This window comes from Alexandromys fortis, unplaced genomic scaffold (assembly GCF_014885135.2).
Source record: "Alexandromys fortis isolate MF-2015 unplaced genomic scaffold, M_Fortis_MF-2015_v1.1 scaffold_20, whole genome shotgun sequence".
Classification (NCBI taxonomy): domain Eukaryota; kingdom Metazoa; phylum Chordata; class Mammalia; order Rodentia; family Cricetidae; genus Alexandromys; species Alexandromys fortis.
In genome coordinates, this window is record NW_026067903.1 from 15,236,907 (window position 1) to 15,250,872 (window position 13,966).

The window sequence follows — 13,966 nt, forward strand, 5'->3', positions numbered from 1 at the left end:
TTCTTCTTCATGATTTGACCTACTTTGCACTGCATTGAGTAGATGGTGTAAGGAGGTAGAAACAGAATATATAATAACTTCTATCCTCCAGAACTCAGAATCAAAGGAAAGGTTAAATCCAGTAAATACAGAATATCATTTACAAAGCCAAGTAAGACAGAACAACAGCGTGGTTCTGAAATGAGAGCTGAGTTCTCACATTTAATTCAGGAGCCCAACCACTCAAGTAGATCTCTGATTTTCATAGTTAGTGATGAATAAATTCATTGTCTGACCTTACTAAGTGGAAAGAACATAGGCTTGAAAAACGGTAAATAATAAAAATATCCCCAAATCACAATTTCTCATGTTGGAAAAATGTTATGTGTGTGTAACTGATGGATCTGTTTTACTACTGTCAATATTAAAACTCGTTTTCTTTGTAAATGTCAGATAATGTTCCATACTGCAGGTTAAAAAGTCCTGGAGCTGGATCAAAGGCAGGGCAGTACACACAGCAGCCTGCGTCCTGAGTTTGATAACACTATCCAGCACACCAGGAGCAAAATTTCTGAGCATTGGGGCAGCATGGCAAAGATTAAATATAAGATGCCGTGGATAATTTTAATTGGACATTATTTGTTCAAGATTAAACAGAATTTAGTGAGCTTTCATCAATGTGCTACTTGGCCCCTTCACTTAGCCAGAGTGAAGTGGGAGCAGAGCTTGTGGCTGTGAGGCACAGTTGGCATTTATGTGTGTACCATTTTTCTTCCCGGGTAGACCTTTGCACAAAAGATTCTCATATTTCCTAATATGTTGAACTCATTTAGAATAAAATGTACTATTTTGCATTATACAGACTTCACAATATAATTTTCCATACTTGTAAAGGGAATACAGTTCTAATATTTCCAAGATTTAAGCATATTCCTTTGATGATAGCTAATGTGTATGAATTTTAGAAACATGTTTAAAAACATTGAAGGAGTTGTCAGCGTTTGGATGAATATCAAAAATGTTGTGTATTAGTTTGATTATTCCTGAAACACAGTAGCTTTCCTGAGGGCAAAAGAGAAGAGTTTCATCTAGAGCCAAGAATGTGTCAGTGTCGTACAAAATAATGTGCCTCTGTAATTATGCTGTAATTAATATTGGTATATTTTAATTTCAACATTCGGTTTACTCATAAATATTGGGAATTTGTTGTTATCTTGGAATTAGCCTAACGAGCCAACTTTCCATGCTTATATATCATTTTGCCAGTGGTTTTTAAATTCCTAACAAAATTGATCAATTTCTCAGTCCCCAAGTTTTACTCTTAAGATAGTAAAATGGAAGTTCATCATACTTTCATACCATTATTTTTTTCCAAATTATATAAAATAACAAAAGTGATAAATGTATAGCTTTTACTCATCAACCATGGTGAAGAAGTCAAGAATTTGTCAATTAGCAAAAATCAGAAATTTTGTACTAAAGTTAGAATATCTGTTTCAATAATTTATACAGAATTTTGTTATTTTTATTTATTTTTAAATCGTTTTTATTGAGATATGTATTTTTCTCCACTCCTCTCCTATCCTCCCTCTTTCTCTTCTACCCTCTCCCATGATCCCCATGCTCACAATTTACTTAGGAGATATTGTCTTTTGCTACTTCCCATGTAGATTAGATCCACGTATGTTTTTCTTAGGGTCCTCAGGGATGTCTGAAATTGTGACTTGTAGGCTGGTTTTCTTTGCTTTATGTCTAAAAGCCACTTATGAGTACATATGATATTTGTATTTCTGGGTCTGGGTTATCTCACTCAATATAATGTTTTCTGGATCTATCCATTAGCCCACAAATTTCAAGATGTCATTATACTTTTTCCCTTTGTAGTACTCCATTGTTTGAATGTACCATTGTATAAATGGTGTGGGAAGTCCATCTGTATATTGGTTAATAAAGAAGCTGCTTTGGAAGAATAGATAGGTGGGAAAAATAAACTGAATGCTGGGAGAAAGTAGACAGAGTCAGTGAGAAACCATGTAGCCGCCGCCAAAGGAAACAGATGCCTGGGAACTTTACTGGTAAACCACGAGCCTCATGGTAAAATATAAAATAATAGAAATGGGTTAATTTAAGAATAAGAGCTAGCAAGAAAGACGCATAAACTATTGGCCAAACACTATTGCAAATAATACAGATTTCTGTGTGATTATTTCGGTTCTGGGCAGCCAAGAATGAACAAACAGCCTCCCCCAATAGTTCACTTTACCCCACATCCTCTTCAGCAAAAGTTATCATCACTGTTTTTAATCTTGGCCATTCTTACAGGTATAATATGGAATCTCAGAGTTGTTTTGATTTGCATTTCTCTGATGGCTAATGATATTGACCATTTCCTTAAGTGTCTTTCAGCCATTTTAGATTCAGCTGTTGAGAGTTCCCTGTTTAGGTCTGTACTCCATTTAGTTATTGGATTATTTGTTCTTTCGATGACCAATTTCTTGAGTTCTTTGTATATTATGGAGATCACTCCTCTGTCTGATGTGGGGTTGGTGAAGATCTTTTCCCATTCTATAGGCTCCTGTTTTGTCAAGTTGACCATGCCCTTTGCTTTACAGAAGCTTCTCAGTTTCAAGAAGTCCCACTTAATAATTGTTGCTTTCAGTAACCTTGTTATTGGGGTTATATTTAGGAAGTGGTCTTTTGTGTCAATAAGTTTAAATGTACTTCCCACTTTCTCTCCTATGTGGTTCAGTGTGGCTGGCTTTATGATGAGGTCTTTGATCCATTTGGACTTGAAATTTGTGCATGGAAATAGATATAGAACTATTTTCATTATTCTACATGTTGATATCCAGTTATGCCAGCACCATTTGTTAAATATGCTTTCCTTTTTTTTCATTTGATGTTTTTTGCTTCTTTGTCAAAAATGAGGTGTTTGAAGGTGTGTGGATTAATATAAGGGTCTTCTATTCAGTTCCATTGGTCCTCCTGTCTGTTTTTATGCCAAAATCAGCTGTTTTCAGTACTGTAGCTCTGTAGTAGAGTTTGAAGTCATGGATTGTGATGCCTCTAGAAGTTCCTTTATTATACAAGATTGTTTTGACTATCCTGGTTTTTTTTTCTTTTTCCATATGAAGTTGAGTATTCTATTTTCAAGGTCTGTGAAGAATTTTGCTGGGATTTTGCTGGGCATTGTATTGAATCTGTAGATTGCTTTTGGTAAGATTGCCATTTTACTATGTTAATTCTACCAGTTTACTAAGTTAATTCATCCAAGGGCATGGGAGATCTTAAGCCTGCATATATTTTTAACACACTGTAAAACATTTAGAGGTTTTCTTCGTCTTTGAATCTCTCTTTACTGTATCTCTCTCGCTTTTTCTGAACACATGAGTCTTTAATTTGCTAGGCAATATGGGTAGGATTAAAGTCATGGCTTTGACAGCTGGATGCAGCCCATTCCTTATTCCAGACTCATATCGGAGGTACCAGCTGGAGCCATGTTTATTGCCACAACTCAAGGTCCCTGCCAGCAAGCAAGCTACAACAATGTGCTCACAAACCACACTCAGCCAGATCTCCTGCCTGAAAGGGTCAGAGTTTTTTAAAACAGCATAGCTTTTTTTCCTGCTATAGCTGAAAATCAAAAAGCATGCGGTCAGCTTTTATCAACACCATTTAAGTGTTTCATGGCAGACCTCTTTTTTTTTTTTTGCTTAAGACATATATTCTTTAATAGCTTTTTAAAAATGTACTATCCATGCATTGCATTATTTGTCTTATATACATTTACATACAAGGTTGTGGCATTTGGTGCTTTAGTGCTGTTTAGAACTCCAATAAAGCCAAATTACTAGGAAGCTAATTTTATGTAGATTTTCCTTCTCTTTACTAGTAGATAGTACATCTGCAAAGCCTCAGAATGTAGGCACTGAATATTATCATAATTAAAATTGGCCTTCGTGGATTCAATTTTGATATTTGGTATGTTTGTGTTTCATTTGGGAATTGCAATTTTATTTATCTTTCTGCCTTCCTATTTTAAATGTTCTCTATGTAAAGACAATGTAATAAATGTTTCATCCTATATAATGTCCAGTAATGGGTTATGTCCTTGGCCGAGCTCTTAAAGAGCTTCAGGGTTTTGCGGCTAAAGCTGAGTTGGGAAGCCTCTCTTAAATGAGAGCGCTTGCCTCTAGCAAGCAGAGCAGATCCAAGAAATTGCTGCTACCAAGAAGCTATGCTTTACTCTATTTAATACTTTTCTGTCTAGAATTACTTCTCAAACTCTCTCAGGTTTTATGTGGATGCAGGTGTCCACGTGGGCATTCTGTTGACTGAGGTTTCTGTCCTGCCTGGTTTCTGTCTTCCCACAGCCATTTAGCCCCAAAGAAATCATACAGAGAGTCTGCATTAGTTATAAACTGATTGGCCCATTAGCTCAGGCTTCTTATTAACCATTATGACTTACATTAGCCCATTATTCTTATCTATGTTAGCCACATGGCTCGGTACTTTTTTCAGCGGGGCAGGTCACATCTTCCTTCTTCCTGGTCTGAGCAGGACTGGAGAGGAATGGGCTTCCTCCTTCCCAGAATTCTCCTGTTCTCATTGACTAGCCTCTACTTCCTGTCTGGTTGACCCACCTATACTTCCTGCCTAGTGACTGGCCAATCAGCATTTATTTAAAATATAATTGACAGAATACAGAATTGTCCCGCACCAAATAAAAATTGCTGAAGATGAAGAATAGCAATATAGTCTCAGTTTCAGGTTGAGCAGGGCATCTTGTAATAACAAATTCTTCTGAAATTCAAAAAGCTGACTTTCAGAATAACAGCTCCTTGGATTTCATCAACATTTTTATGGTCTAAAAAATAATGAGTTTCCTTCATCATTTGATGGCAATAAGAGAAATCATTTAATAACATGTAAGGTACCAAAAGGCACATGTTATAAATAGACATATTTGAAGCCAATCGTGTGTTTTCTAAAACTACACAAAGCTACTCTCAACAAAATTGTAATTTTATTTATAAAATTTAAATATGTAAAAGGTAATTTTTCTGCTTATAAATATTGTTAGCCTCCGTGTTTGGTAGTTTGACAATATGGGGTTTCAGTAATAAGAAGGGTTTTTGTTTGTATTTTAGGGGTTTTTTGATTGTTTGCTTGTTTATTCACTTGTTTACCCTTTCGTCTGACTCTGAACTTCCATTTACTCTTTTCTGGAAACAAGGAAGAGCCCCTTATCATTATTAATATATTGACAGACTGATATATTAACATTGCAGGAGCTCAAATGACTTGAACTTGTTAGGTTTCACCACTGAAATGAGTATCAATTATCACTACATTCTTTCATGGCAGATGCACTGAGCTCGAGTGGTAACATGTGTTCCCTTTTCTTCACAGGCTTCCATAGGGATACAAGGCCCCCAAGGTCCACCTGGAAAAGAAGGTCAAAGGGTAAGTAAGCTAGGAACAGCTGGTAGAGTTTGTTAACTCGGAGGATAATTTTTTTGAGCACTAATAAAATAAAATAAAAATATAGCAAACAGGTGCATATGGGGTATGGACTGCCAAAGACAGAATATAAGATTAGAGATTCTGACAGAAGTTTAAGGTCAGAAAAGTCTACAGATTTTCAAAATTGGCAGCACAAATGTACAGACAATTATTTGTAGAAAAAAAATTAGCCCTAATTTTGGTCTAGAATAGTTTGGCTATAGTTTTCATCCTTAAGCTAATAAGTATTTTGGTTGAAGTCCAGTCTATCACATATTCTCTAAAAAGTGGATATTAGCTGTGCTCTTGACCCAAATTAGCTAATTGACATTAGTGACTCTTTGTACCTCTTATTTAATTACTATTTATTGACTTTAACCGAGATGAAATAGGCAATAAATGAATATCAGTTATAGTTGGACATAGCACAATAACTCTATCTCTGGCCAGAGCGGAATCTCTGTGTCTCCACGAAAGGGATCCCTGAAGGATTCTGGCAACTGGTCCACTCCACTGGGACTCTTGACACACCATCCTTGGGTCATGTTGAACTGTTTTCAGTTCATTCTGGATGCTTGCGTGTTTTTATATGCTTTCTCACAAGCTGCTTATCAAGCCTTTGTGGTACACAAAGCAGGCATTATTAGTGCTACAGCAGGGTGGATAAGAGTTCTGGAACATGTATTCAAATGACTTGGCTTTTAGCTCCTGAAGTAGAGGTCGTGTTTTTTCTTGTTGCCCAGGTATACCTTAAATTATTCTCATTTGTTCATATTAATCTCATTTCTACCCTATGTGAAATAAATCAAACCCTTCAAATATATCACTTGTACCTCAAATATCTAAAGACCAATTTATTAAGCTTTGCCTAGGGGGGGGTTAATAAAGAAAGGATTCTCTTTTTTTGTATCTATTAAAAGCATTTATTCAGTTGTACAAGAAAGTAGAATGAATATCATTTGTTACTGTTACTATTTGAATATGTTCTTCAAAGTTCATAGGTTAAAATTTGAATCCCTAAATATATGTTGGTGGTATTTAGAAGTAAGAGCTTTGTGAAGTGAACATATTAGACTAAGTTCCCACGATAAGACTGCATTACTTTTTGTTTGGTTGGAACCTCCAGCACACACCTGCTTGATCTAGAAAGCCCCAATTCTCTTTCTCTTCAAACCCCACCCTCTCAGAGACTCTTTTTTCCTTCATTGTATGTATTCCTGAGCCCACTGCAGGCTGGTAGTTTGTCCCAGGAAACACTAATTGACCTGCAGGTATCAAGAATGGAACTAGAAATATATAGTCTTAATAGGGTGCAATGCAGTATTTGAGGTAAGCCCCATACCACAGACAGTAGACACTCACTGCTTTCTAAGATGTTTCTAGTCTGGGATGATGCTTTGGGTTTGCGCTAGCATGTGCTCAGGTAAACACTGTCCTCTTTTGTTAGAATGAAAACATTTGCCCAGTCATGTTCTCTCTGCTGTATGGTTGTCTTTTTATATCACAGCGTTGGAACAAACCTTGTATTATTTCATCTTATGGATTTCAGTCTCTAATCTTCTATTATTTGAACATTATGTTCCTGTGATTTTGTTATATTGAAGTATAAGAATCATGATTTCCAGTCAAACAGGACCCATCTTTACATCATTGAAATCACTAATAAATTCTAAACAGAAAAGACCTGCCAACCCAAGCAACAGCAGCACAGCCTGCCATTTTATCACGGGCTTGTGACATGCTAATCAGAGCATATACAATGCATGTGAATTCCGCTTCCTTCTCGCCCACGTTTCTTAATTGTGTTTGTAAGATGATTATAAGAGACTTGTCAGCTACTAGCTGAAACAAAAAACTATTCAAATGAGAGTTTTGTTTTGTTTTGCGTTAATACAATTCCATTGAAACGATGCCTTATCAAAGCTTTCACTTCTGAAAAAGATAGGTCAAAGGATAAATAAAACTGATGGATTTTTTATAATTGCAGAGGCAATTATTTGAACTATAGCTCAATCACAATTTTAAGGCAAATATACCCCCACTTATCAATGTGTGTATTCCAGGACATTTCCTATTACTTTCTTTCTGTTTTCTTTGAAGAGCAACAGCTTCAGACAGTAGATAATGAAACAGGATTTTATAGTCACTGTTGTGGATAGCTTGTCCCTGTTTCCACTGCTCTCTCAAAAATTCCATGTATTTCCAAGAAAATAAATTGTATTATCCATAGTTAAAAATAATTTCTGAATGTGCCCAATGATGTTTCCTTTGCCATATAAGCTACTTAAACAGGAAGTACACACACACACACATATATATATATACATATATATATATATATGGAGTACACCCCTGTAGATTTACCCTTATATCCTTAAGTGTCACCATTTCTTCTCTTTACGGGTGCCAGGTATCACTCAGCCTTAAAACACATTAACTATATGTATAGGTGAGATGTAGACATGTCTGAATACACACACACAAATACACACACATTGCACAGATAAACATATTTACAAGCATGCACACACACCTTCAGAAATTAAAACTAATAATTATTCCACTTCATTGAATTTTGAAATAATATAGAAAAATCTGTAACTATAAAAATATATTGATCAACGGTCAACAAACATGCAAATTTGGTTATAGGTGTCTGACTCTTGTTACGACTGTTAAAATGGAATATGAAACACGTGACAGGTTCCCAGGACTTAACTTCTAGGCACAGTGTCTTTAAAGGGAAACGTTTAAGAGTAGATAAATCATTAACTTCTAGATTTCCTTTGTGATTACATACATAACAGTATCTCGCATTAAGACAATTATATGCCAGGCAGTGGTGGCACATGCCTTTAAAAGCAGGCAGATCTCTGTGAGTTCGAGGCCAACTTGGTCTACGAGAGCTAGTTCCAGGACAGGCCCCAAAGCTACAGACAAACTCTGTCTCAAAAAAAAAATTAACAAACAAGTCTGGCGTAAAGACATATGTTGAAAATGTAACTATTACAGAAATAGGTATGTATTGCTAAGTTATTTTTATTAAGACACTATGTCTGTCTGTCTCTGTAAAATAAAAAGATTTCTATTCAATTCAGTGACAATACTGTTTTATATGTACTTAAATAGAACTCTGTTTGAAATGTTAATGAGTTGATTTTATTTGTCCTTTAAACTGACATTAGCTTAAAACCTATTCATTTAATAAGCCATAAAAATTAATGTTCTTATACTTGAAGAGTAACTTTAATTTCAGCAACATCCTATGGCAATGTGTATCTGAGATTTATAGGAATGTTTTCTTCACCTGATTTTCATCTTTGTTTTATACCATCAACTTTATTAACTTAACTTTTTATTTGAAATCCTGTAAGTAAAATATTTGACTAACACTTTTAGTCTCATACACTTTATTAATCAATGCATGTTTTACAATTTAGCTAATATATATTGATCTTATGCTATGAATACTGTGTGTTTGAGGGGAATGAGGGAGGGTAAACTAGTGAAGCCCTGGAGAGTGTTCAGCCTATGATGAGAACAGAGAAGGGAGTAGGAAGGTACCCAGGATACAGCAGGACCAAGCAGTCAAAGGAGAGAGCTTTAACATTTATGGAGAGGGGCTGGGAAGACCTCTGGCTGTTCTTCAAGAGGAGCCAGGTTCAAGTCTCAGCACCCACATGGCAGCTCGCAACTGTCTATAACTCCAGTTCCAGGGGACCTGACACCTTCATACCAAAGCACATAAAATAAATTATTTCTAAAAACACTTATGGAGAATTCAGTAGGATAAAATTCACATCAGGAGTTAGAAAGATGTTTTGGAGGTTAATAGTTCTTTCTGCTCTTACAGAGGTCCAGTGTTCAGTTTCCAGCACCTACATGGTGGCTCACCATAGGGAAACTCCAGATCCAGGGTTTTGGAGCCCTCTACTGGTCTCTACAGCCTCCTGAGCACACATGGGATGTATAAAAGTGCACACACACACACACACACACACACAACAAAACATACACAATGTGCAGCAACATCAGCAAAAAGAAGTTTGTTAAGAGAAACAGGCAGATCCAGTGTCAATCAAGGAATAAATTTCAATTGATTAATAGACAAGGCCTTAGAAGAGAAGATGGAACAGATGGGGTAAGGAAATGAGAGGGGTCTTTGTGAGGAAGCAGAAGCAGCAATGGGGACTAGAACTGAATGGAAGCCCAGAAAAGATTTGTGCTAAGTGACTTAGTTCAGGTGGCAGGTCACGTGTTCATCAATGCTGACATGAAATACCTCAAGAGAGCTGACTTTGATAAAGATCCCCTCTGCGAGACAGATTCCCTGAGAAGTTCTTTATAATAGAATCTCCCAACATATAAAAAAAAAGCTATAATTATTCAATGTAACCTTCTTCTTTTCTTATATACACATTGAATATATGTGAATAATGTGAGTTTAACGTGAATCTAATACGATTTCTTATAAAAAATTATTCTAAGTCTAAAAATGAGCATTAATTAGTCAGCTAGTTACCACGTTCAATGCTCTTTGCATCGTTAGACAAAGATGGCCTCTCATCCTTACCTTCTGTCATTGGAATCTAATGTTAATACTTACAGAAATACTCTTTCAATTTTCCTATAGCTTTCCTCATAACCCCCTTCATCATATTCCCAGGTTACCCTGTGTACCTGAGCCTGCCCTCAGGCACAGAAAGTTCGGCCTTGATTTCTTCCTTTGACTCTGAGGTGCAGATTTGACTTTCCCTCACAGAGCTAGATGCCTGCCCTGTCTGGCATCAGGAATCCTTGCATTTAACGGAACACAGAGAACTGGAGTTGCTCGGACTTCACCCCATTGTACTTGCCCAGATTTGGGGGCAAAGGAACGATCATATTGCCATCATGATGTTGGAGCCAGCAAAATGAAAGGAAGTCAGGGAGAGTAGCCTACTTCTCATGCCACAGGCAAGACGGCGGTTAGAGTAGAGCCACACTGGCTCTGAGGCCAGACCGATGGAATTTCAATCCTGACTGTGTCATCAGAGTGAGTTCCTCTGGCCCTCTGCACCTGTTTCCTCACTTAGAAAACGTAGATCATAATGCCACCCACCAAGGCCCGCTTATACGGAGTACAAAGTGCATGCCAGAAATGATCATCCTTCTCATCTCCAGCCTGGAGATCCAGAGACAGTGAAAGGGGAGGCAGGGCACATCACCTACGAGTGCTCGATTAGCGACACTGTGTAATGATCAAGAGAAGTCATTTAAGAAAAATGCTTCTCACTACTACTTCCTTCCCCTTGAAGGGGAAGACGTGAAGATTGATGTTCTTACTGACTGTAGAGACGCCAAGGCCTCGGTCTTTGCTTTGCGAGTAAAACAAAGTGCTTATGTATAAATTTGCCAGGATTGTTGGCAAGCGCCTCGCTTTCCTCCTTGTTTATTTCTGATGTGGGTGATACGCTTTACCAAAGATAACATAAATAACACAGGTGATGCGCTGATAATAACTGGGTTTACTGACCCCACACTAGGACAACAGCCCTCAAAGCCTCTGCTTCTAGGAAACCAACAGATACTTCAGCGCTCACTCGAGCCAGTTCTTCCTCACGCCTGTTTGTTTCTGTGGGACTTAGCACAATTCCCGTGTGCAGCTGTGCATCTACATCAGCAGTCCTCAGGCTGTGAGTCTCAGCCCCTTTGAGGCGGGTTGAGTGACCCTTTCAGAGGGCTGGCATATAAAACATCCTGACTATCAGATTTTTACATTACAATCCACAACAGCAGCAAAAGTACAGTTATGAAGTAGCAACAAAATAATTTTATGGTGGGGGATCACCAAACATGAAGAACTGCATTAAAGGGGTGCAGCATTAAAAAGTTTGAAAACCACCGCCCTATGTCCTCTTCTTGTTCTTTTAAAGGCACAGCATTCTGACAGGGAAGGTCTTTGGCTTTGGGCTTAAAGTATTATCCTGTCACTTTCTTCAGGATAGTTTATTTAGATGCAGTAACTTCGCACCTGTGCAAATCACCTCAGACAGCCAAGCCAGTTAAAGAAACCGCTCCTTAAGTGAACCCATAGTTTCACATACTTACAGGGGCGTAAATTGGCTTCTTGAGATGATGACGAATTGCAATGAATTCAGGAAGTCATTTGGTTAATTTTACATACAATAAGTAGGAAGCTGCCAGGCATGTAACACATGCCTACAATTCCAGCATTTTGGAAGGCTAGATGGAGCAGGCGGTTCTCTGTGAGTCTGAAGTCAGCCTGACATTCATAGCAAGTTCAAGGACCACCCATGGATACATAGTGAGACTTCATCTAAAAACAGAAGAAAGAGATAAACTTGCCATTCTTATCTATTAAAACTGATATTGACCTTGAGAAAGCACTATGGATATATCGATAGTTCTATATTAACAACGTGTACTCCCAAGAATTTATTTAAAAACTATTTTGACTCTATTCCTACTTAGGACGTAAATATGGAAAAAGAAGTCTCTCTTGAGTCTGTATGTAAATCTGCTGTAGACAGTATCTTTAAGATTCTGAACTCTTGGCAGCTGGAGAGATGGCTCAGAGGTAAAGAACACTGGCTACTCTTCCAGAGGTCATGAGTTCAATTCCCAGCAATCACATGGTGGCTCACAACCATCTTTAATAGATCTGGTGCCCTCTTCTCTACTGTAGGTAGGATACATGCAGGAAGAAACCTGTATACATAAAAATTTTTAAAAAATCTTTAAAAAAAAGATTTTGAACTCTTCAACTCATGGTTCATGCTCACAGCAAATGTCATATACTTGCAAGCACACAGATGGCATATTTTCTACTATTTTCTGAAGATATTTTCCTCATGAGGATTATCTTGAGATGTCATGTGAGATAGCATCTTTAATTCTGTCTAGAATTTCTAGATGAACGAATGAGAAGCTAAACAACCCACACAGGATTCAGGCAAGAGGTATGTAATTTCAGAAACACTTTGCTTAAGTATACAAAACTCAATATCAGACTTAATGTATAAAAATAATCAAATCTGCATTAATCAGGTATTCCATTTTATAGATTCTGTCTATGGGTATATAGTGTCTCCCAAATCTTCATCAAATAAAAATTGTGTGTGTGTGTGTGTCTGCTGAAGCACTGAGTTAAGACAAGAAGGCAGAGAAGATGCCCATGTTTGTGAATATCAAATATATATTGGGTATCGGCAGTAAACATCTTCTAGTTTTGCTTCTCGCGCTTTGCCTTTTGGATCTATAAATCCAAGAAACAAGATGTATGGAGACAACTTCTAGCTCAGTCTAATTGAAGTCAGGCAGAAGGAGACAGCAGCAGGCATGGACTGGACTTGGGGAGAAAAGGCCATCCTTCAGATCCAGTTAAATGTCACAGCTAGTTACTGACAATGTGTCTGTGGTCCATTGTGGTAAAACTCACTCCAATTAGTGGTGCCTGCTATGAACTTAAGCCAGAAAGACAAAATGCTCAGGAAGGACTATCGGTGAGGAGGAAAAACCAGAGGCTACAATCCAATACTTAAATAGATCGCCGAGGCACAATGAGCTAAGGTTCTTACATTCATTTAAACAAAGGGCCAAGTGACATGACTTGTAGTGGAATAAAATGGCTGTGCAAACTATCTCCATTTGGTGACTAGCAAAGAAGAACCCTTTCGTGGTATCCAAATGGGCAACTGAGTGTGAGCGGTTTCTCTACGGATCCATGTAAGAGCCATTCTGTGCCATGGAAGAGGCCCATCATGGAGCCTCCTTCAGACTGAAGACACCTTGTCTTCAGTGTCCAGAGATGCTGGGAGATTCAGAGAGACCAGCCTGTAAAGAGCTTCATCTCCAGAACATGAAAATGCACAACTTGGGGGGGGGATTAAAAATAAAAAGGACCGGTAGGGTCATTCTTGCCCATCAAATGAAACCGAAGCCATAAAAACCCAATAGTGTTTTAAAGAAGGCCAGAGGACAAGTTATATTTTTCTCTATAAGAAGAAATATTATCTACTTTGTGGTTCCACATAAAAAAACGGATTTGCATATCTTTAAAATGAAGAATATTGAGAATTTAACTGGAGCACTGACCTGAGATCCACTTCAATTTTCACTTTCAGACCACACATTAAAAGGGACAATGGTGCAGCCGAAACCGTGAAGAGAAAGGCACACATCGCCTCCCTGGGCCTGCTTATCTCGTCAGCAGCTAATAGCCAGAATTGCCTGGCCAGGGGGAAGGAAGCTGGGAGGGTGGCTGTCCCGGAGTCACCCTGCTCCAGCTGTGGGATTAGCTCAACTCCAGGCAAACCCCTTCAAGTTCTAATGTAAATGTGTCTGTTTTATCACAACTTGGCTCTCGGGTATATTAGAGAATTAAACCAGAGGCACTTTGAATGTTCTCTGGTGACAGGTGTCTACTGAAGCATCCTATAAATGCTACCTACAGAGCCACAGAAGCACTCGGTGGGGCGGC

The 13,966-nt window shown here is 37.9% G+C and overlaps 1 protein-coding gene across 1 annotated transcript in view; it reads left to right on the top strand.

Moving 5' to 3' along the window:
- The window catches only part of Col19a1 (collagen type XIX alpha 1 chain), a 306,409-nt gene that overhangs the window by 161,664 nt on the left and 130,779 nt on the right, over window positions 1-13,966 (top strand). The window contains exon 14 of the mRNA XM_050134778.1: window positions 5,392-5,445. Coding sequence (XP_049990735.1) covers window positions 5,392-5,445 — 54 coding nt within the window. The remainder of the gene's footprint in view (window positions 1-5,391; window positions 5,446-13,966) is intronic.